We start from the raw sequence: 25,617 nt of genomic DNA on the forward strand, positions 1-25,617 counted from the left end.
GCTTCGAGGGCTCACAACTGCGCTGTCGTCTGCCCTGATTTAAATAACAACGACGACAACAACAATAACAACAGTTTGCTGAACTTACCTGACACAACTTTATCGAGGTACGTCATCTTAGCAATCGATTCGTAAGTGACGTCCCCTTCCTCTTTGAGCACTGAGTCTATTTCTTCTTGCAGTTTGTTCTGCAGGCTGATATTGTGAGCCAACTCAAAGAGAGTGAAACTTATTGTCGACGAAGAAGTTTCGAATCCAGCTGCGAAGAAGATGAACGCCTGTGCCGCCACTTCGTCCATTGTCAGTTCTGTAAGCAACATGGAAACATACGGTAAGCAGACCAGAGCAAAGTGGCTCAACAAAATATCATATCAGCAACAACATGTAAGCAAAATATGAAAAACTACGAAAGGGTACCATTTCACAACAGGACTAGCAACTTTTATCATAATGATATACTATCTCTTCATATAGACGTTTTTCTAAATAAAACATTTGCTAGGTTTTCGACCACTTCCAACTCTGCACCCTTAATACGCAGTTATACTGCTAATCCAACCTTCCTACCAGAGTCTAGATTCTGTCCAAATGTAGTTTTTCTTTCATCTTCTATCCATTGCTTGACTGGTGCGTCTCACATGTTATTGATAACTGATTTAAAGTTATTACTATTTGAATTCCGTACTCGTCAGTTAATAAAATACATGGCTCGTTCCATAAGTAATGCGACGAAATTCATAAAAAAATTAATTTATTGAATATATTCGGCCGCGCGGTATTAGCCGTGCCGTCTAAGGCACTGCAGTCATGGACTGTGCGGCTGATCCCGGCGTAGGTTCGAGTCCTCCCTCGGGCATGTGTGTGTGTATTTGTCATTAGGATAATTTAGGTTAAGTAGTGTGTAAGCTTAGGGACTGATGACCTTAGCAGTTAAGTCCCATAAGATTTCACACACATTTGAAATTTTTTAAAAATATATTCGTACAAATAATCAAAAATTTTCAAAATAACATCCTCTTGCGACGATACACTTCTGGAGGCGGTGTTTCCATGCCTGGAAGGCATCCAGGAATGCCTTTTCCGGAATGTCCTTTAGAGCTGGATGCTTTCAATCGTGTCCCTATATTTTCCTTTCATGACTCCTTTTAACCGAGGAAACAAAAAGACGTCAGCGGGAGCCAGGTCAGGACTGTATGGAGGCTGGGGAACCAATGTGGTCTTGGTCCTGGCCAGGAAGTCGTTCACAATGAAGGCGCTGTGCCTCGGGGCGTTGTCGTGGTGAACTTTCCTCGTGTCCTTGATGTCGCATCGGCAGCGCGAGACCCTCCTTTTCAGTATTTTGAGTTACTTACAAGTAGAAAGCTGAGTTCACTGTAATCCTGATAGGTACGAATTCGTGGTGGACAAAGCCTCCGACGTCAAAGAAGACAATGAGCATGGTTATGATCCTGGACTTGTTCAGGTGTGCCTTCTTGAGATGGGGCGACGATGGGGTGTGCCACTCTGAACTCTGCCTTTTTGTCTCAGGGTCGTACTCAAAAATCCACGACTCATCACCAGTGATAACTTAGTTTAAATAATGAGGATCATTTTTACACATTTCCAACATTTCTCGGCGCCAAAGCACACGCATATGCTTGTGTTCGGCAATCAACACTTTTGGGACGAGTTCGGCACACACCTTTCTCATGTTCGAATCTTCAGTCACAATGCGGAAAACGGTTGTTTTTGACATGTTTAGAGTTTTTGCTATCAATTGAAGGCTCAGCCATCCGTCAGAGTTCAAACAATCGCGCGCACGCGTCACGTTTTCGTCGACTCGTGCGGTTGGTGGCCGTCCACTGCGAGGTTTGTCGGTGATCTCCTCTCGGCTCTCCATCAACGACTTGTGCCACCGGAAAACTTGTGATTTGGACAAGCAATCAGTCTCAAAAGTATGCTGCAGTAATGAAAACGTTTCGGTGGCGGACTTACCAAGTTTAACACAAAATTTGATAGCGTACCATTGCTCTACAGAATTATCCATTGTGCCGTGTTACATAAACTCAAAACGGGGTTGACGGAAACGCACATGCTGACTCTGTGGCAGCTCGCAGCCGAATGAGACAAAGGGCGTTTTGATGCTGATACCCCCCTCCACTTTGCCCTGCCGGTTACTACACGCTGTGGTGTCCCGATGTGTCAGAAAAAATTGGTCGCATTACTTATGGAACGCACTCTGTATTTAATCAGTGATTGCCAGAATTGAACCATCTACTTTTGTACTAATTCCTTCTCTTTCCTAATGGTTTTTGCGTGTAACATTCCCTGTAGTTTAGCTGGGTACGTGATGAGCTAGGTTGCGCATAGAAGCCCAGGCCAGTGAGTTGGTGTCCGGCAGAACCCCGCTGGGAATTGTGGATCGCGTTTCGGAAGAAAGAGGGAGGGTATGAGGTGAAGTGATCACCTCTGACAGGTGGTGCACGATGGACCAGCCATAGACACCAGGGACTCACGTCTTGCAGTTTTACGTGTAATGCGCCTTGCGCAGTATGGGGTCCAGGTCCACATACGTATAAAACAGGGTGACGAACACCTGCACTCAAGCATAATCTTTGTTTCCAACATACACTCATGAACCAAAACATAATGACCACAGCCTACCGCGAGGTTTAATGCCTCCTGGAAGTGTTGCGAGAACGTGATGCAGTAAGGAAAGAGTGTAAGCGGAAGATAGGCGACCGGGCAGTCATTATAGCGAAGATACGGGCCGCAAATGCGGAAATCCCCTCATATTAACGGTTTCAACAAAGGGCACATTGTTGTGGCCCAGCGACAGGAAACAAGAATCTCTGAAACGGCGGATCTAGTCGCCTTTTGGCGTACTACTGTCGTGAGAACCTATGGAAAGCGGATCAATGTTGGTGAAATATCCAGTGGGCCGTATGGTATTGGACGACCACATCTCAGCACAAAACGTACGAGGTCGGAGAATCGCCCAGTATGTAATCCAGGATAGGCAGCGACATGTGACAGATCTGAGGAAAGGGTACAACGATGGTGCAAGCACACGCGTTTCGGAGCACACTGTTCAAGGGCCATTGTTGAACATGGAACTCCACATCACCGGATCCCTGCGTGTTCCTGCGCTGACTCAACTGGTGCTGATAAGCGTTGTTCATGAAGTTAGGTAGGAATTGTAATATCTAGGGAACATAAATAGTGTTATGTGTGAAATATGTTACAAGCAGTTAGTGGCTATTACTTACTATAGCACAGTGTAGCTGTATTAGGAAACAGGTGGGGTAATCATGTGTGTGTCCACAGCTGCTGTACATTTCCTAAAACGAAGAATTTACCTGCATCGGCGGCTCCTTTAATTTCGAAGTAAACACTTTATTTCGTTATTATCAAATAACTGTTTTCAAACTCTTGGGCATTATCACGCTTCATGGGAAGAAGCATTGTTTCCAGAATGAATTTTCACTCTACAACGCAGTTAACGCTAATATGAAACTTCCTGGCAGACTAAATCTGTGTATCAGGCTGGCAACTGGAACCTGGGACCTTTACCTTTTGTGGGAGAATGTTCTATCGTCTGCGATACCCAGACAGAATTCACGAACTCCCATCACAGATTTACTTCCGTCATTTCCCCGGAATCTTCTTTCGTGCAGCAGTGCTGGTACCTCAAGGTATGCAGGAAAATGTATTTGGAATTTGGGAGGTCAGAAAGAGCTACTGGCGGTAGTAGTTCTGAGTAAGGGGTAGGGGGGGGGGGGGGGGAGGTAAGGATGTTAGGGTGGTCGTGACTCTCGCGTGCTTAACTCAGACGGTAGATCACTCTGCCACAAAAAAAGAAAAAGGTTTTTGGTTCGTGTCTCAGTCTGGGATTCAGTTTTCATCTGCAAGAAAGTTACAAGTCAGCACATACTTCGCAGCAAAGTGGAAATTGATTCTAGATTAACGCCTAGCAGTGTCTGAGCCATTTCTCGGCGGTATCCTTTTTTCCAGGAGTGCTAGTCCTGCTAGATGTGAAGGAGAACTTGTGTGGAGTTAGGATGGTAGAGGACCCACACAGCAGTGTGTGAGAAAGCAACATGCGATGGAGCGGTTAGTAACAGTTCCGCACAGCCACTGCACATACGGTCACAGCTGTCTCAGATATGAAGTTCACATGCTAGCTGGAAAATAAGCAGCCAATATGCCTGTTTTGTCACCAGATCAGCAAACATAACACAATAAGATGTACTAGTGTAACTATTGAACTGGAAACACACACGGCATGATGAAATTGACACAGGTCCTCCTTCTTTTTAAGACACTGATGACGCGTGTGTGTTTCCGGTTCAGTAGATTAGTGAGCAAAGGCATAGCATTCCATCTCAAATAGGATCGTGCTTAGTTATGCATGTTTGTGCTGAAATCGATCTCCGAGTTTTAACTATAATTATTAATAATATTGTTAAGTGTGTGCACATTTTCTGATATAACTGAAAACTCACTGCTGACGTCTGCGGTGCCATTCAGTTCACCATCGTCCCCCTTGTCAACGTCAACGTATCCTTTGTTTTTCAGCTGAATGAGAAGTTCCAAAAAGTCTTTTCTGCTTACGTTTTTCTCCTCTCTATAATTTACCGTCTCCCGAACCATCCGTCTGAAATAGTGACTAATAGCTGCCGCTCCACCTTTGAACCTACAAGAGAAAAATAATTATTGATTAAAATAGTGATGATTTTGAAGACAGATTCACCTTTTGCAAGGCGAAACTATGGATGAAGCTATTTAGCTATTCTGTCTTAAGCTGAAATAATATATTACGTGACACAAAAACAAAAGCAATTAGTCAAATTTTGTACATTGTCTGCCGAAGAGTGAAAGACCCAGAGGACATCAGATGTCTATGAAACATCGGTCTTGTACTCACCATCGGTGTGGAGGTCAGTTATTAGAATTGCAATTCTCTGTGACATGTAGAACGGCCATCGGACTGAATTAGTGTGGTTTGTGTTTAGTGTTGCTACCAGACCCTGCAGAGTATACGGAGGGCGTGAGCAGCGTCAGGTACTGAGTGATCATGGTGCAGGACACGGAGGTGCCACGTGGTCGTTCGAGACGGCGTAATCGGCATGTGAAAGACTTTGAAAGTGGACTCATTGTTATTTATTTATTTATTGTTCCGTGGGACCAAATTAAGGAGAAGTCTCCATGGTCATGGAACGAGTCAATACATGAAATTATAACACGATAGTAGAAACAGATAAAATGAAATACAAGTAACGTATTCAGGCGACAATTCGTAAGTTTAAATAAAGAAAATCAACAATGTAACACTGGAATTTGCTTAATTTTTCAGCTCTTCCAGGAGCTCCTCGACAGAATAGAAGGAGTGAGCCATGAGGAAACTCTTCAGGTTAGACTTAAAAGCGTTTGGGCTACTGCTAAGATTTTTGAGTTCTTGCGGTAGCTTATTGAAAATGGATGCAGCAGAATAGTGCACTCCTTTCTGCACAAGAGTCAAGGAAGTGGATTCCACATGCAGATTTGATTTCTGCCTAGTATTAACCGAGTGAAAGCTGCTAACTCTTGGGAATAAGCTAATACTGCTAACAACAAACGACATTAGAGAAAATATATACTGTGAGGGCAATGTCAGAATTCCCAGACTATTGAATAGGGGTCGACAAGAGGTTCTCGAACTTACACCACATATAGCTCGAACAGCCCGTTTTTTAGCCAAAAACACCCTTTTTGAATCAGAAGAATTACCCTAAAAAATAATACCATATGACATAAGCGTATGAAAATATGAGATGTAGACTACTTTTCGTGTTGAACTGTCACTTATTTCAGATACTGTTCTAATGGTAAATAAAGCAGCATTTAGTTTCTGAACAAGATCCTGAACATGGGCTTTCCACAACAGCTTACTACCTATCTGAACGCCTAGGAACTTGAACAGTCCCGTCTCGCTTATAATATGCCCATTCTGTCTGATCAAAATATCAGTTCTTGTTGAATGTGAGTTAGAAACTGTAAAAACTGAGTCTTACTGTGATTTAGCATCAAATTATTCTCCACAAGCCACGAACTTATTTCATGAACTACGTTAGTTGATAATGTTTCAATATTACACACAAGATCCTTCGCTACCAAGCTGGTGTCATCAGCAAACAGAAGTATTTTTTAATCACCTGTAATACTAGAAGGCATATCATTTATATAAATAAGAAAGAGCAGTGGCCCCAGCACTGACCCTTGGGGAACGCCCCACTTAACAGTGCTCCATTGGGACTGAACATCACTGCCACTCTCAATATTGCGGAGAATTACTTTCTGCTTTCTGTTCTTAAAGAGGCGAACCTATTGTAAGCTACTCCCCTTACTCCATAATGGTCCAACTTCTGCAGTAATATCTTGTGGTCAACACAGTCAAAAGCCTTCGTTAAATGAAAGAAAACACCTAGCGTTCGCAACCTTTTATTTAATCCATCCAAAACCTCACAGAGAAAAGAGAATATAGCATTTTCAGTTGTTAAACCATTTCTAAAACCAAACTGTACATTTGACAGCAAATTATTTGAATTTAAGTGCTCCAGTAACCTTGTATATACAACCTTCTCGATAACTTTAGCAAACACTGATGGCATAGAAATAGGTATATAATTGTCAACATTATCCCTGTCTCCCTTTTTATAAAGTGGCTTCACTACCGAGTACTTTAATCGTGGGTTTCCGTTTGGCTGGTCTATCGAATCGTGCAGTATCCATATTTGTGGCGCATTCCAGTGAGATAGTGGCCTGATGTTCGACTGCATGCTAAAGCGAGACCAATCGTACTCCTCATCAAGTTTCTAATGGACCACGTCTCACCATCACAATGGAGGACCGCTGTATTGTGCACCTAAACAACGTAATCCTTCGCATCTGCGCCTGCCACCTGAGAACAAGTAAAGGACTGCCAGCGACATTCTTTGCCATCCCGTACCGTTTGTTGCAGACCAGCAGCATACGGCCCAGGGAATTACGGTTCTACGCATAGGCTGCCGTTAACACTATCGGGTGCGTTAGGAGTGGTGCCGTGATAGGGAAATGTGGACGGCTGGTGGATGACGTCGAACTGTGTTCAGCGATGAATCTTCGTTCTGCTCTGCTGTGGATGACCATTGCCGGCGAATATGGTGACGAGAGGTCTCATAGTTCCAACAATTTCGAGAGACTCAGCGTTGTTTCCTCTGGCGTCGTGGTGTGGGCAGCCATCGGCTACGGTATCAGGGCACGGCTTGTAGTGACCGTGGGACTTTTGACGGCACAACAGTACGTCACAGACGTTCTCCGTCCTCGCGTGTTAACTCTAATACGACAGTAACCCGCTGGCATTTTTCAACAAGGCAATGCTCGTCAATACATGGCGTGAGTCTCTGCGAACTATCAGCAAGGTGCTGAGGCACTCTTGTAGCAAGCAAGATCCCCAGATTTTTCCCCCATATAACTTACGTGGAACCAGATCGGACGTTAAATGACAAGTAGCTCACTTGGAGAAGATTTATCAGCCCACGGTTTGTAAACATTGCTTCATCTGTAAACAACTTCTTGCATCGAAGCTCCGCATTTCCTTGCGGTTTTTGTGAATTCCATTTGGAGAATAATAATTTTGAATGTCACTGCTATTGAACCGTTGATGGAGCAATATGTGGAAAGGGTGAAATGCGTTGAGATCTAGTATGGCAAAACATTCCTTTTCTTGATGCCACTCTCACTTTTAAGTTGCCTCTTAGTGACATATACGAGGGTAATCCCAAAAGTAAGGTCTCCTATTTTTTATGAGTACACAGACCCATTTATTTCTACAATGGTTTACATTAGTTTATACCTTGAACATTTAGCTATTATTAGACATAGTCACCATTTCTGTCGATGCATTTTTGTAGCTGCTGTGGCAGTTTTTGTATGCCCATGTCATACCAGCTCGCCATAATATAATTGTTGTCTGGTACAGACTATCGACATACGCAAAGATGCACACTCTTTCACAGAGTTTCACACGCAAGTTGCCTCGTAATTGTGACTTACTTAGTTTCGCAATCGAATAAAGATCTTTCACACAAATATGTCGAACGAAATATTGTAGAAGTTTTGCATCCTTATTATGCAGACATGGAAACTCTATCTCACCAAAGCAATGTAGACGCTGGTTTGATGTAAAATAATTGCCACTAGAACAGGAATTACCTTGCAGGTCAATCAGTTATGCACATGCACAGGTCGCATTAAACTGAAAGGGCAAACGGTGTCAATTCAGAAAGAAGTTACCTTGCAGTGTTTTACTGTGGGCACTGTGCAGTCAAGTCCACTTAAAATGCGAAGTGTGCACACCATTCCGGATGTTCTAATTTTCGTTCCTGCACTCCTTTTTCCTTCATCAATTCAACAACACCGAGTCTTAAATCGAAAAATCGTTCCAGGTATTCCCCTTGAACTAACCGACATACTCTACAGTAATAGTCCATAATCGTGATTGACTTCCATTGAAAATTGTTGCATCTGACAATGGAATAAATGGTGCGACCTCAGGAGTTTTACTCTTCGTACCGCCAATTTCTTCAAGTGCTCCTTGCCTGCAAAATTATCACAAAGTACTTCTTGATGTACAGAACAGTGAATCCCGCCTGTCGGTAGTTGTAATTTTTAGCTTTGTCATTGTCATCTAAGTATTGAAATTCTCTCTGCATGGTACTGAAGTGTCGTTTTATAGGAAATAAGCAGTAGCCATCGGTTACGCGAACTGAGAATGCTCACGCCTCTCTACTGTCAGTCCCATTAATTATAAAGCATTGTGATGATGGATCGCTAGATTACCTCTTTTTACACAAACAGCCCACTGGACTTGTGAACATTCTTATACCAGAAAGAAATAACGAAGGATAAACAAAGCTGACAAAACGATTCTGCCGAACTCACAGAGTTGCACCGACCGAAAAGTGCTGCACCGCAATGCTAAATGAAAAGCAGCGCTGCTTCGGGTACTTCCGAAAAGGACCGAGCAAAACCGAGTGACAGGCCGGACCTTGGCATACCCGCAGCCCGCACAAACTGCACGCGTGAAGTTTAGCATGCCGTGTCTGGCCCTGATTTAAACCAAGACTCACAATACTCAGATCATCTGAACACTGTAACTTTCAGCCACTCTCTGACAGCTGTTACATTCAACTTTCTACAACTCGTCCTGACTAAGCACACACATACACACACACACACACACACACACACACACAGAAACAGAGATATGAAGAGAGCATAAATCATCAGACGTTAGTTTCCGGCATGTACACTACTGGCCATTAAAATTGCTACACCACGAAGATGACGTGCTACAGACGCGAAATTTAACCGACAGGAAGAGGATGCTGTGATATGCAAATGATGAGCTTTTCAGAGCATTCACACAAGGTTGGCGCCGGTGGCGACACCTAAAACGTGCTGACATGAGGAAAGTTTCCAACTGATTTCTCATACACAAACAGTAGTTGACTGGCGTTGCCTGGTGAAACGTTCTTGTGATACCTCGTGTAAGTAGGAGAAATGCGTACCATCACGTTTCCGACTTTGATAAAGGTCGGATTGTAGCCTATCGCGATTGCGGTTTATCGTATCACGACATTGCTCCTCGCGTTGGTCAAGATCCAATGTCTGTTAGCAGAATATGGAATTGGTGGGTTCAGGAGGGTAATACGGAACGGCGTGTTGGATCCCAACGGCCTCGGATCACTTAGAGTCGAGATGACAGGCATCTTATCCGCATGGCTGTAACGGATCGAGCAGCCACGTCTTGATCCCTGAGCCAACAGATGGGGACGTTTGCAAGACAACAACCATCTGCACGAACAGATCGACGACGTTTGCAGTAGCATGGACTATCAGCTCGGAGACCGTGGCTGCGGTTACCCTTGACGCTGTATCACAGACAGGAGCGCCTGCGATGGTGTACTCAACGACGAATCTGGGTGCACGAGTGGCAAAACGTAATTTTTTCGGATGAATCGAGGTTCTGTTTACAGCATCGTGATGGTCGCATCCGTGTTTGGCGGCATCGCGGTGAACGCACATTGGAAGCATGTATGCGTCATCGCCATACTGGCGTATCACCCGGCGCGATGATATGGGGTGCCATTGGTTACACGTCTCGGTCACCTCTTGTTCGCATTGGCGGCACTTTGAACAGTGGACGTTACATTTCAGATGTATTACGACCCGTGGATCTACCCTTCATTCGATCCCTGTGGAACTCTACATTTCAGCAGGATAATGCACGACCGCATGTTGCAGGTTCTGTACGGGCCTTCCTGGATACAGAAAATGTTCGACTGCTGCCATGGCCAGCACATTCTGCAGATCTCTCACCAAGTGAAAACGTCTGGTCAATGGTAGCCAAGCAACTGGCTCGTCATAATACGCCAGTCACTACTCTTGATGAACTGTGGTATCGTGTTGAAGCTGCATGGGCAGCTGTACCTGTACACACCATCTAAGCTCTGTTTGACTCAATGCCCAGGCGTATCAAGGCCGTTATTACGGCCAGAGGGGGTTGTTCTGGGTACTGATTTCTCAGGATCTATGCACCCAAATTGCGTGAAAATGTAATCACATGTCAGTTCTAGTATAATAAATTTGTCCAATGAACACCCGTTTATCATGTGGATTTCTTCTTGGTGTAGCAATTTTAATGGCCAGTAGTGTACTTTAAATCACACTTGCCAGTAAAATATCTGCAGCTAGTGACAAGAATAATAGTGCTGCACAACAGTTAGCGCAAGGAACATGGAAATTGTGAGGAAAAAATTTCGTAACGTGTAAACGTGTTTATGTTTCATATCTAAAGTTATAGAGCGACCTCCAGCATGTCTCCAGATGAAAGGACACGCAGATGACAGCAAAAAACGCGAATGACTGTAAGGGATGACTCATTTACGTAAAAAAATAAGCCGTGAACTATCTATACTACACAAATATCGCACACGAATACAAAACTGTGTCATTCTAGATGCTTAAAAGTGAAGGCGAAATGCATCTGGAACAAATAAAATAGACTGGAGCAAGAAACAGGCGTTTTTTATGTGCAGAACGAATATTTATGAGCTATCTGCGGATGATGGCCAGGAAAACAAACTTGTCATTGAAATCAGAAGTGGATTTGGAAGAAGGAAGTCGGCTTCAGAATGAGATTCTCACTCTGCACCGGAGTGTGCGCTGATATGAAACTTCCTGGCAGATTAAAACTGTGTGCCGGACCGAGACTCGAACTCGGGACCTTTGCCTTTCGCGGGCAAGTGCTCCACCAACTGAACTACCCAAGCACGACTCACGCCCCGCCCTCACAGCTTTACTTCCGCCAGTACCTCGTCTCCTACCTTCCTAACTTTACAGAAGCTCTCCTGCGAACCTTGCAAAACTAGCACTCCTGAAAGAAAGGATATTGCGGAGACATGGCCTAGCCACAGCGTGGGGATGTTTCCAGAATGAGATTTTCACTCTGCAGCGGAGTGTGCGCTGATATGAAACTTCCTGGCTGATTAAAACTGTCTGCCGGATCGAGACTCGAACTCGGGACCTTTGCCTTTCGCGGGCAAGTGCAAGACGTCTTGTCTGTGAAACACCAGGCAATGGGCGGGTCTACACGATATTCAGTCACTGATGATCCCCCAAGGGAACCGACAGGCTATATAGGAAATGTGATCGCGGACATGCATTAGTGCAGCGCCGGCCACGGCGTGCCAAACTTCACGCGTGAAGCGTGTGCGGGCTGCGGGTTCAGCGAGGCTCGGCCTGTCACTCGGATTTGCTCGGTCGCTCTAGGAAGTATCCGGAACATCGCGGACATTTCATTTAGCACTGCGGTGCGGCATTTTGCGGTCAGCACAACGCTCTGATTTCGGCAGAAATGTGGTGTCGACGCTGTTTACCCTTCGCTATTTCTTGGTGGTTTAAGGGCGCACTCAGGTCAAGTGGCTGTTTGCGCAAAAACAGCTAGTCTAGCGGTCCATCATGACAATCCTTTAAAAATGAATGGAAATGACAGAAGAGAGGGATGAGCATTCTCAGTTTTTATGGACAATGGGTAGTGTATATTTGCTATGAAACGAAATACAGAAAGAATTAGTTGGTGATGAAAGGGCTATCTATTACAACGGTCGACAGATGAGATTCGTCGTTCTGTTCATGAAGAAGGACTTTGTGCTAAATTTGCAGGCATGGAGCACTTGAAGAAATTAGTGGTAGTAAAATTCCTGAAGTGGCACTCATTATTCCATTGTCAGATGCAACAGCTTTCAATGGAAATTAATGAAGGCTGTGGAGACTTCATATGTTACTATAGAGTATGTTAGTTAAGTCAAGGGGCATGCCTGAAACGATTTTTCGATTTAAAACTCGCTATTGGTGTACTTATGAAGGAAAAAAAGATCGCAGAAACGAATATTTGAACATCCGGAATGAATTGGAAAATTCACGTGGTAATTAGACTAGACTGCAGACTGACCACGGTAATACATTGCAAGGTAATATCCTTCTGAAATTACACTGAAATGAACACCATTAGCTGTTTACAGGCGTTGACATACGTCAACGGGGACAGATGAAAATGTGTGTCCCGACCGGGACTCGATCCCGGGATCTCCTGCTTACATGGCAGACGCTCTATCCATCTGCCCCACATTTTCTTTTTTTTCTTTAATTCATTTTGTTCGATATTGTTCGTTGCGTTTGGTCTATGCGGACGTCACAAGACGTCCGTTCAAGGTGATCGTTGATCCTGTGACTCAGTTTTTTTATTACAGAGAGCACGCAACCTTCTGACCGAACACGCTGAGATACCGCGCCGGCTGAGCCACCGAACACACAGAGGATAGCGCGACTGCAGGGATTTATCTCTGGCACGCCTCCCGCGAAACCCCCATTCTCAACGTATTGTCCCGCACTACATTCGTTGTGCCCCCGCCCATTATACTCATTACTCGCGGCGCGTTGCCGATTCCCGTAAAGAGTTCGGGCACTGTTTGTGCATTCGCTCAGAAGAAGAAGATGGTCAAGTGGCCGGTGAGCCTTAACTATATATTTACTAAGATGGTATCTGTTCTTTCGTGCATGTCCTAAAGGACAGATACCATCTTAGTATAAATATCCATCTGATTTGATTGGTATGCATTTAAAAAGAAAATCGCGTGTTCGGAGGGGCACATTCTGAGGCAGGCAATCCAGTCTCCAAAGTTACTGACATTAAAGAAAACGCGGGATTCGAAGAATTCTTTTAGCCTTGAAAGAATTTCGAGCTTCTAAGAATTTTTAGTGTATTGCAGCCCCTTCAGCAACTGTGAAAGACTAATATTTTGAAGGATCAGCCTCAGTTGCGCATATTTTCTGGTTTCTACCAGGTTCCGGCTAAATTAATCTAGCCTTCTTCAGAAGCATAAAATTACTGTAACATGCCAGAGTAAGGCACAGTCAACATGTAGTACCGTGATACCATGTTCAATTAAAACTACTTGACTGAAGTCCAGTCCCAGCATCACTTCACCACGGGGTCGGTTGGCAGCGGCAACTACGTTGGCACTGACCGTTGCGCGCGGAATTGCACTGAGCACATAGCAACTCTTGCGCGTGCGCATACGGAGAGTCAAGGCTGTGTATTATTGGCTGTCTGTATATCACGTGTTGGGGTCTGATAACCGTAATTGTAAACAAACCAAGCATAATGTAGATGACGTCCCTATGTGTATTAACTATACGCAAATTGCATTAAATGGAAAGAAATTTACTTGGTTGGGTATATAAAGTTTAAGGATAACCTTTGCGACTTCAAGCACATATAGTCATCGTGTGAAGTATCAAAAATGGTTCAAATGGCTCTGAGCAGTATGGGACTTAACATCTATGGTCATCAGTCCCCTAGAACTTAGAACTACTTAAACCTAACTAACCTAAGGACAGCACACAACACCCAGCCATCACGTGGCAGAGAAAATCCCTGACCCCGCCGGGAATCGAACCCGGGAACCCGGGCGTGGGAAGCGAGAACGCTACCGCACGACCACGAGATGCGGGCTGTAAAGCATCCCCACCCGACATACCTAATAGCGAGCAACTTACTTGTCTCACTTATTTAAAACCTCTATCATTAACTACAATTTAATTAGGGTGTAACTGGATGTACAACGCCCCTGTCATCACACTTAACTAGTACTGACCGACATAGGTCACGCATATTAATTAAAGTGTGGCGGAGGGTACAACATCTCCGTCATCACGCTTACGTGCTATTGACCGACATAGATCAAGTGCACTAACATATAATCTACAATGTACCTTTGACGGGAATCTTCTTCCACAGGTAACAATGTAAGTAAGGTGACATGGGGCGTAACGTTATAGTATCATAGAAAGGAGAAGTATTTAAAGCAGCTAAGTTCTACTTACTTTGCTGCATAATTGTTCAATTCAACTATAATGGCGTCCAAACTCTCGTGAAAGAGTAGTGGGCCAAATTTAAATTTAAAGAGAAGCGCGAGGCGTGATGTCTGAACATGGAATGCGGCAACCTGTTACATCGACCACCACATTTCTCTCCAAGGCACATTGTAGATTATATGTTAGTACACTTGACCTATGTCGGTCAATAGTACGTAAGCGTGATGACGGAGATGTTGTACCCTCCGCCACACTTTAATTAATATGCGTGACCTAGTACTAGTTAAGTGTGATGACAGGGGCGTTGTGCGTCCAGTCACACCCTAATTAAATTGTAGTTAATGATTGAGGTTTTAAACAAGTGAGACAAGTATGGTGCTCGGTATTAGGCATGTTTTGTGGGGATACTTTACACGATAACCATATGTGCTTAAAGTCGTAAAGATTAACCTTAAACTTTGTACACCCAACCAAGCAAATTTCCTACCATTTAATGCAATTTGCGTATGGTTAACGCACATAGGGACTTCATCTACATAATACTTAGTTTGCTTACAATTACGGTTATCAGGCCCCAACACGTGATATACAGACAGCCAATGACATACAGTCTTGACTCTCCGTATGCGCACGCGCACGAGTTGCTACGTGCTCAGTGCAATTCCGCGTGCAACGGTCAGTGCCAACGTAGTTGCCGCTGCCAACCAACCACGTCGTGAAATGATGCCGGGGTTGCACTTCAGTTCAGTAGTTTTAATTCGACATGGGACCATGGTACTATACGTTTTAATTGTAATGTTGACTGTGCCTCACTCTGGCATGTTACAGTAATTTTATGCTTTTGGAGAAGGCTAGATTAATTTAGCCGAAACCTGACAAAGACCAGAAAATTTGCGAAACTGAGGCTGATCCTTCAAAATATTAATTTCAGGGATGATTTCCTAAACGTTTCGAGGACACTGCCAGTATTACATCTGTTTTCAAGCTGCTTTCGAGACCGTCTGCCGATCCAGCTGAAAGCGCCCCTATGCATGTGAAGACGTAACTGTTTGATCTGCAAGATAATTCCTGTTTTACAGACAAATATCTTTAACATTAAAACTGCCTAGGGCGTCAACGTCGGTTTCCTCAGGTAGAGTTTCCACGTCTCCATAATGAGGCTCCAAAAGTGTTAACAATATTTCGACGAAAATTCGTGCATTTGATTTTTGATGATTTTAGAAGCAACATTTATAAAAATATATGTTACCATTTTCAAAAAATATTTTGTACACATTTGTGTACACTGGGTCACAATCAACACTGAAATCATAGCAGACAAAACTAATTTATTTAAACATCACACATATATTTGAAATCATTTACAAACAAAAGAAATGCAAAATTCACCATAGTTTTGATTAAAAATGAAATGAGTCAGGAATAATGTTCATTATGTGGTTCTAATTGACATGAAATGAATGGAAACAATTTTTTTTCCTTTGACAAATAAAGGTGTACGTTACATTTTTCACATTTTTTCTTGAAAGCCCCTTGCATCCCGGAAATTTGCACCTGATAGGCAGAGCACCACTTTCTTGAAGAGGCAAATGTTGTGTTCCATCATACTGAATCTCTTCAGGAGGCCTAGTTTCTCCTTGTCATCTTTGAACAGATGTATCTGGGGGTGAGGCAGATCGTCGGCCTCGTTTTCTATTTGAGGTATCCATCCCACTTAACACTAGAACATCAGCCAGCTTCATATGGAAGTGTAGGAGATCCATTATTTTCTTCGTTCGTAGACCAACTGCATTGGCATTTTTCCTGTATTCGAGCCAGCTCTGTACCACAGCAAAATCTACAGCATGGAAAATTGCTCAAAGTGTCCATTTCTTTGACTTTATACAAATTCTGTAGTATGACATCAATTGATCAAAAAGATCAACTCCGCCCATGCCATGGTTGTAGAATTTTACAATCTCTGGTCTATCGATAGTAACATAGTTACTTTCTTTTTTGTCCCAGCGTTCAACTTTGTCAACTTCTCCTTTTCCAATAAAATTAGAGCCTAGAACAACTGTTTTGTTGTCAACCCATTTTACCAGTGTTATGTCATCTGTGCTACAAATTTCTTCTGAAAATCCTCTTTCCTTCTTCATTTCCTCCTTATCTGGTATTAGAGGGGGATTTGCAAAACGATTAGCTCTGACAGTTCCAGCAGCACAAATTTTTTCTTGTTTCAACGCTTGGAAAAGCTTGTATGAAGAAAAGAAATTCTCAAAATATCTTATGCCCCATTTGGTTTATTATTCTCTGCGCTAATTGTAAAACTACTGTTGGACCTTGGCCAAATTTCTTCAACAAAGATGTCTGAAATTCAGTCGATTCTCCCTGATAAAGAATAAAATCATAGGCTTGTCCACTCTTACCACATAACATGTACATTTTGATACCCCACGGAGAAGACTTTCCCTTCGCATACTGTTTTACTGACAGCTTCCCTGTGAATGGGATCATTGCCTCATCAACAGCAAGCTCTTCCTCCACAGATAACTCCAGGCATCTGTTACAGATGGCAGTATATACAGGCCAAACTTTATAGAACTTGTCTTTATTGTCTGCTGGTATAGCCATGTTATTAACAAGATGTAAATTTCTTCTAAGTTGGAAGAATCTTTTCTGGGCATACTCTCCAAGAATAATTGCATTTTCAATGTTGTATCCCAATACATTCGGACTCTAGGAAATTTTACAGTTTCCATAATTATATGAAGCCCAAACAAGATTTGGAGTTCCACTGTTATAGTTTGTTTGAAATTGCTAATTGTTCCACTCTGCAACGCATATAGGTTTGTCATATCAGCCATAGTACTGAACAGATCATCGGTAATGTACTTGCTGAAATAAGTTGAAGGAGAAAGTATTTCCTGTTCTTGAATACATTGTTCGCATTCGTAATATGAATCCAGTATAGAGAGAGAACGATGACGCCACTTGATGTCCTTTTTTTCAGACAAAATGTATTTTACATCACTGAGCTCATTGTTGGTAAGTGGATCACTGTCTTGAATATCACTATCGTTGTTATCATTATCACTGCACACATCACTTTCATTATTTGCAGTTGACTCATCATTGATTTCACCCCTGTTTATTTTGTCAGCCCCCACTCTCGCCTCCTTCTCTCTTGAAGTACAGTAGGATTCTTCATCAGGAACTGATTCTTCATCTGATGATAAATCGAAATCTGATACCTCTCCATTCAGCAGCATCACTAAAATTGCATCTGCATCTCGCTCAATGTTGAAATACTGTTTCTTCGACATGATGAACAGAACTGAAATATTCACAAATAATAATATCAGTAGTGGTATTTCCCCAAAATAATAATTGACAGTAGACCTAACGACATTGTCATCAACTGGAGCTTCAATGCTATGTCTATTTTCCTAATTGTTGCTCGTAACAATACCTAGTAATACAACTTACTTCATATGTTTTGAATAAATCCCAGTCAAAACTCATACAATCGTCAGGATAAAAAAAAAAAACTGTTCCAACAAGCACTTCATGTGAAGGAAACACAAGATACTCAATGTTATCTAAAACATTGTTCTTGAGTCCTCATGGCTACAATTGTGCACACAGAAAAACATCGCTTCTTTTTGTTGACTAAAACAAATGATTTTGAAATATTGATTGTTGTAATAAATAAATCAAACATTCTTCAATGTTCATGCAAAACAACAATACTGGTACTCAAATATACTGTGGGTTATAGCTTACCAAAGACTGCCAGGTACTTTCAAGGCCACAAACTGCTCTGCACTGCTACATTAATCTGTTGATATGTTTATAGCGCTGTATAACAGATGGCAGCACTTGTGCACGGTGAAAGGAATGAACATTCACAAATGTGTACATCAGCTCCCAATTGAGGAAAAATATTTCTATTGCTGTTAAGACGTCGTGAAAATTAATGTACACAATTGTAACCACAGAGTCTGAAAGGGTTAAACTATATAGGTCACGATCAGATGGCAACTTTAGTGTGAAACACTGTAAAATTGTTGAATAATACTGGAAATTTGTTTTATTTTTTATCTGTGCTGTTGAGAAACGTGAAATATAGCACCCAAGTCGCATGCTGTGCAACTGCACCGCCATTCAAATGCGACGCATCCTCAGTTTCCTCCTTTTCCCCCTCCACAGCGGTGTGGGAAGCGTGCCGTCCAGGGTGAGCGCCGTGCCGCTCGCCCCGAGTTCGTCAGCCGAATTCTTGGCCACCCCTTCAATGGTGGAAGGAGACGGCGAGGAGATAACAGTCGGTTGTACCCCTCCTTATGCTTTATTACTGTCACAATAATCACGTATCGATGTGGTTACTGTTTAATGAGGTCATCTGTGTAGAAACACCAACCTTAGCAGGTTCATTATTTCCGGGTTGAGGAAGCTCATGACGACGGCCAAGTAGCCGGGCACGGAGGGCTCGAACACTTTGCGGCCCCACTGGCGGAACTCGTTGTCGGGCTGGCGCTGGCTGTCGACCTCGATGCCGAAGGCGACGGAGGCGATGATGTCGGTGGTGAAGCGCGCCGCCAGCTCGCGGATCTCCACCACCCCGGCGCGCGCCGCCGGCTCCTGCAGCGCCTCCACCATCTGCTCGCCGCAGACCTGCAGCGTCTGTCCGCACCGACCAGAGAGTTCAGCTGCCGAACTGGACTTCCCGCCAACACACTTACTAGTTATACAATGAAGGCTTTCACGACCGGATGGTACTGTTGTTGATAATTCTTCCGGGTTATATGGCCGTGGTCCATGGAATTTTTCTATTCCTAACGTTTCGTCCAATACTACGTTGGACATCTTCAGAGGTATGGCTGCCGACTCAGCAGGACCAGCCATACCTCTGAAGATGTCCAACGTAGTATTGGACGAAACGTTAGGAATAGAAAAATTCCATGGACCACGGCCATATAACCCGGAAGAATTATCAGCAACAACACATACTGGTTACTAAAGTTAAAATCTTCTCGGGTGTTGGGCCGCGTCATGTTTCCTCTAAAATAGTCGACGTTTCGGGCCCTCTGCTTGGATCTTCTTCAGTATCTTCCGGTACCCACTATTACTAGAATACTGTCAGACCAGTGTCGCGTTCTCTTATAAAGGGAAGTTTTACCTCTGGAGCAAAAAAGAGACACCGGTCTCTGACAGTGTTCTAGCAATAATGCATACCGCAAGATACTAAAGAAGATCTTGAAGTGTTAGTCACTTAAATATGTTACCTAGACAAACGTATTCCCGAAATTTCGTTACTTTGCATTAATTATTTTTGATGTTTTCTCGTCAATGTAGTTAAATTTGAAGGAGTGGAGTGCTTGTCTCAGGAAGGCGTCAAACGGATGTTTTTTTCGTTTTTTAACATATTTCGCTAAAATTTTATTCTTTTACAAAATACTTTCATGCCTAGACCACTTTTACATAAAGAAATTAAAATTATGTGCTTTATGAAAATGCGGAATAGGAACTAAAATTTTTGTAATAACTTAATAAATTTTAATAAACTAAACTTCCTGGCAGATTAAAACTGTGTGCCGGACCGAGACGCGAACTCGGGACCTTTGTCTTACGCAGGCAAGTACGCTACCACCACTTATTTTCTTTTTAAAAAAATCTCATTTTGCTCGCTTTTGTTCGTTGCATCTGCTCGGGGCGGACGTCGTAAGACACCCGTTTAAGTTCGTTGTTGATCGATTAACTCAGTTTTTTTGTTTTTGTGTTTTTTTTTATTTTATCACAGAGGGCAGCTAACCCTCTGACCGAACACGCTGAGCTACCGTGCCGGCGAACTGAGCTACCCAAGCACAACTCACGCCCTGTCCTCACAGCTTTACTTCTGCCAGTACCTCGTCTCCTACCTTCTAAACTTTACAGAAGCTCTCCTCCGAACCTTGCAGAACTAGCACTCCTGAAAGAAAGGATATTGCGGAGACATGGCTTAGCCACAGCCTGAGGGATGTTTCTAGAATGAAATTTTCACTCTACAGCGGAGTGTGCGCTGATATGAAACTTCCTGGCTGTGGCTAAGCCATGTCTCCGCAATATCCTTTCTTTCAGGAGTGCTACTTCTGCAAGGTTCGCAGGAGAGCTCCTGTAAAGTTTGGAAGGTAGGAGATGAGGTAGTGGCAGAAGTAAAACTGTGAGGACACTGTGTGGGTCGTGCTTGGGTAGCTCAGTTGGTACATGGTATAGTGTTGTCAACAACATTATTAGTACCAATGAAAAACTGTATTCAATAGGACTACAAGCAACCAATGTGTGCCAAAAATGTCACAATTTGGACTCCTTAAAGCATCGCTTCATCTGTAATGGATACAAGAATATTTGGAATGACATTGTATTGCAAGCCGCTTTTCTCAAACGGACCGATGGAAGAGAAATCACACTAAACGATATACTCTTCCCAGAAGAAATTTCCTTTCCACCACAAAAAAACAATGTTGTCTTGTGGCTATTCGGAAATATTGTCTATTATGTTGTTAACAACAAAGGCAATGACAATCTACAAGAATATCGAGAATATATGAAAGACGAATACTTCAAAATATACCGCAACAAAGACCATAAAAAGAAGTGTGGAAATATGATGCAAATTTTGTTTCAGAAACAAGGCATCGGTTAATACCTAAATAATATGAAAACGATCGAACAAGATAGACTGCCAAAGTAGGGGATTGCTGCTGAGGGTGAAGTACGGTGGGGACTTCGTGTGCCCCGGGACCGATACGGTAGCCGTGAAGGCCTCAACAGAACCCCGAAAAGGCATGTTTTCCCAAGAAGTAACAGCAGTCATGCCACAGCACAAGAATAGTAGGGAAAAACTATTCTCATGCAAAAGACGTGCATCACTGAAGAAGTTTAATTTCCTATCTTACTTTTTACTTTGCTTCTCTCTCACTTTTGTTTAAATTCTAATGGAAGAATATTTTCCGTTCCGTTAACGCAGTCAATAGTATTATAGAGAGAGTTATTTTCACCGTAATCAATTCGGATTACAATTTACAATTTTCTAACATTGTCTTCAAGATGCAATTCAGTTTCATAACCCATCCCATTAAAAACAACAACAACAAAAAATAAAGTGAGGCATTGAAGCTCGCCGAAGAAGGCGCATGAAGAAGAGCGAATGGAAGGGCTAGAAGGGGAGATGGGAGGCCCTAATATAAAAAAAATAAAAAAATAAAAAATAAATAAAAGTTGGTTGCGAACTTGCCCTCGAAAGACAAAGGTCCCGAGTTCGAGTCTCGGTCCGGCACACAGTTTTAACCTGCCAGGAACTTTCATATCAGCGCACACTCCGCTGTAGAGTGAATATTTCATTCTTTAATAAACTAACTAATGAGTGCTTTCTCTTTTCCTGACGATCTCACGCATTACCAGATATATTTTGCGTTTATATCTGGTGGATATGGATGTTACGGTATTCTGTTTGGCTACAGCGATCTTGTGGTCACCAACGACGCTGGTCATGACGTTCTCTGTTTCCTTAGGACTGTTTGTCGCTGAGAGGCTGCGGCGGCACTGTTTATCGCTCCGCACCAGGTCTAATATGTTATCACAACCATACACGCTTCGTCTGGGCTCCTGAACTATTTGCTCAAAATAATTATCGCATAAAACAATTTCGGACGATCGGTGAAAGGAACTAATTATTAATATAATCTGGCTGTCGTGTCTGGGCTTCTGAACTATTTGCTTAAAATAATTATCGCATTAAACAATTTCGGACGATCGGTGAAAGGAACTAATTATTAATATAATCTGGCTGTCGTATATAACCTCTACCGATACTAGCTCACAGTAGGTAGCCTGTCTACTTCAGTTTGAAAGAAAGTTTCAGTTCCAATTTCAGTGATATACCTAGTGAAAGGTTCACGTACACATGTTTTTGATTTGAGGGGTTATGTAAGTAGGCTGTTTAGATTTTTATGTTTGTAACGCCACGTAGCGCCCGTTGTGAAAATCACTGACAGTGCTGTGTGCAGTCTGTGGCTGGTTTGCGATGTTGGAATATTTGCTATTGTAGTGTTGGGCAGTTGGATGTGAACAGCGCGTAGCGTTGCGCAGTTGGAGGTGAGCCGCCAGCAGTGGTGGATGCGGGGACAGAGATGCCAGAGTTTTGAGAGCGGACGATATGGACGTGTGTCCGTCAGAAAGAGTAAATTTGTAAGACTGGATATCATGAACTGATATTTGGAACATTATTAATGTAAATACATTGTTTGTTCTCCATCAAAATCCTTCATTTTCTGACTATGCCTATCAGTAGTTAGTGCCTTCAGTAGTTTGAATCTTTTATTTAGCTGGCAGTATTGGCGCTCGCTGTGTTGCAGTAGTTCGAGTAACGAAGATTTTTGTGAGGTGATTCATGAAAGGTATAGGTTATTGTTAGTCCGGGCCATTCTTTTGTAGGGATTATTGAAAGTCAGATTGCGTTGCGCTAAAAATATTGTGTGTCAGTTTAGTGTTGATCAGAATAAGTAAAGAGAGAAATGTCTGAGTATGTTCAGTTTTGCTCAACTGTTTGAAAATCAAATACATTTACATCTACATTTATACTCCGCAAGCTACCCAATGGTGTGTGGCGGAGGGCACTTTACGTGCCACTGTCATTACCTCCCTTTCCTGTTCCAGTCGCGTATGGTTCGCTTGAAGAACGACTGTCTGAAAGCCTCCGTGCGCGCTCTAATCTCTCTGATTTTACATTCGTGATCTCCTCGGGAGGTATAAGTAGGGGGAAGCAATATATTCGATACCTCATCCAGAAACGCACCCTCTCGAAACCTGACGAGCAAGCTACACCGCGATGCAGAGCGCCTCTCTTGCAGAGTCTGCCACTTGAGTTTATTAAACATCTCCGTAACGCTATCACGGTTACCAAATAACCCTGTGACGAAACGCGCCGCTCTTCTTTGGATCTTCTCTATCTCCTCAGTCAATCCGATCTGGTACAGATCCCACACTGATGAGCAATACTCAAGTATAGGTCGAACGAGTGTTTTGTAAGCCACCTCCTTTGTTGATGGACTACATTTTCTAAGCACTCTGCCAATGAATCTCAACCTGGTACCCGCCTTACCAACAATTAATTTTATATGATCATTCCACTTCAAATCGTTCCGCACGCATACTCCCAGATATTTTACAGAAGTAACTGCTGCCGGTGTTTGTTCCGCTATCATATAATCATACAATAAAGGATCCTTCTTTCTGTGTATTCGCAATACATAACATTTGTCTATGTTAAGGGACAGTTGCCACTCCCTGCACCAAGTTTCTATCCGCTGCAGATCTTCCTGCATTTCGCTACAATTTTCTAATGCTGCAACTTCTCTGTATACTACAGCATCATCCGCGAAAAGCCGCATGGAACTTCCGACACTATCTACTAGGTCATTTATATATATTTTGAAAAGCAATGGTCCCATAACACTCCCCTGTGGCACGCCAGAGGTTACTTTAACGTCTGTAGACGTCTCTCCATTGATAACAACATGCTGTGTTCTGTTTGCTAAAAACTCTTCAATCCAGCCACACAGTTTGTCTGATATTCCGTTGGCTCTTACTTTGTTTATCAGGCGACAGTGCGGAACTGTATAGAACGCCTTCCGGAAGTCAAGAAAAATAGCATCTACCTGGGAGCCTGTATCTAATATTTTCTGGGTCTCATGAACAAATGAAGCGAGTTGGGTCTCACACGATCGCTGTTTCCGGAATCCATGTTGATCCCTACATGGTAGATTCTGGGTTTCCAAAAACGACATGATACTCGAGCAAAAAACATGTTCTAAAATTCTATAACAGATCGACGTCAGAGATATAGATCTATAGTTTTGCGCATCTGCTCGACGACCCTTCTTGAAGACTGGGACTACCTGTGCTCTTTTCCAATCATTTGGAACCCTCCGTTCCTCTAGAGACTTGCGGTACACGGCTGTTAGAAGGGGGGCAAGTTCTTTCGCGTACTCTGTGAAGAATCGAATTGGTATCCCGTCAGGTCCAGTGGACTTTCCTCTGTTGAGTGATTCCAGTTGCTTTTCTATTCCTTGGACACTTATTTCGATGTCAGCCATTTTTTCGTTTGTGCGAGGATTTAGAGAAGGAACTGCAGTGCGGTCTTCCTCTGTGAAACAGCTTTGGAAAAAGGTGTTTAGTATTTCAGCTTTACGCGTGTCATCCTCTGTTTCAATGCCATCATCATTCCGGAGTGTCTGGATATGCTGTTTCGAGCCACTTACTGATTTAACGTAAGACCAGAACTTCCTAGGATTTTCTGTCAAGTCGGTACATAGAATTTTACTTTCGAATTCACTGAACGCTTCACGCATAGCCCTCCTTACGCTAACTTTGACATCGTTTAGCTTCTGTTTGTCTGAGAGGTTTTGGCTGCGTTTAAACTTGGAGTGAAGCTCTCTTTGCTTTTGCAGTAGTTTCCTAACTTTGTTGTTGTACCACGGTGGGTTTTTCCCGTCCCTCACAGTTTTACTCAGCACGTACCTGTCTAAAACGCATTTTACGATTGCCTTGAACTTTTTCCATAAACACTCAACATTGTCAGTGTCGGAACAGAAATTTTCGTTTTGATCTGTTAGGTAGTCTGAAATCTGCCTTCTATTACTCTTGCTAAACAGATAAACCTTCCTTCCTTCCTTTTTTTTATTCCTATTAACTCCCATATTCATGGATGCTGCAACGGCCTTATGATCACTGATTCCCTGTTCTGCACATACAGAGTCGAAAAGTTCGGGTCTGTTTGTTATCAGTAGGTCCAAGATGTTATCTCCACGAGTCGGTTCTCTGTTTAATTGCTCGAGGTGATTTTCCGATAGTGCACTCAGTATAATGTCACTCGATGCTCTGTCCCTACCACCCGTCCTAAACATCTGAGTGTGCCAGTCTATATCTGGTAAATTGAAATCTCCACCTAAGACTATAGCATGCTGAGAAAATTTATGTGAAATGTATTCCAAATTTTCTCTCAGTTGTTCTGCCACTAGTGCTGCTGAGTCGGGAGGTCGGTAAAAGGAGCCAATTATTAACCTAGCTCGGTTGTTGAGTGTAGAGGTTTACCAGCACTGTCATTCTTAATTTTTCTAAGGGGGTATTTCAACATGAATGGGAAGCAGTGGTTGAGAGTGG

General features: G+C 43.0%; 1 protein-coding gene across 2 annotated transcripts in view; it reads right to left on the reverse strand.

Moving 5' to 3' along the window:
- LOC126484096 (cytochrome P450 6k1-like) overlaps positions 1–25,617 on the reverse strand; it is a 66,838-nt gene that overhangs the window by 21,652 nt on the left and 19,569 nt on the right. For both annotated transcript variants that reach the window (XM_050107472.1, XM_050107471.1), the window contains exons 4-6: positions 18,839–19,101; positions 4,485–4,675; positions 89–307 (exon numbers count right to left, since the gene is read on the reverse strand). In XM_050107472.1, coding sequence (XP_049963429.1) covers positions 89–307; positions 4,485–4,675; positions 18,839–19,101 — 673 coding nt within the window. The remainder of the gene's footprint in view (positions 1–88; positions 308–4,484; positions 4,676–18,838; positions 19,102–25,617) is intronic.

The sequence above is a fragment of the Schistocerca serialis genome, chromosome 6 (genome assembly GCF_023864345.2).
Source record: "Schistocerca serialis cubense isolate TAMUIC-IGC-003099 chromosome 6, iqSchSeri2.2, whole genome shotgun sequence".
NCBI lineage: Eukaryota > Metazoa > Arthropoda > Insecta > Orthoptera > Acrididae > Schistocerca > Schistocerca serialis.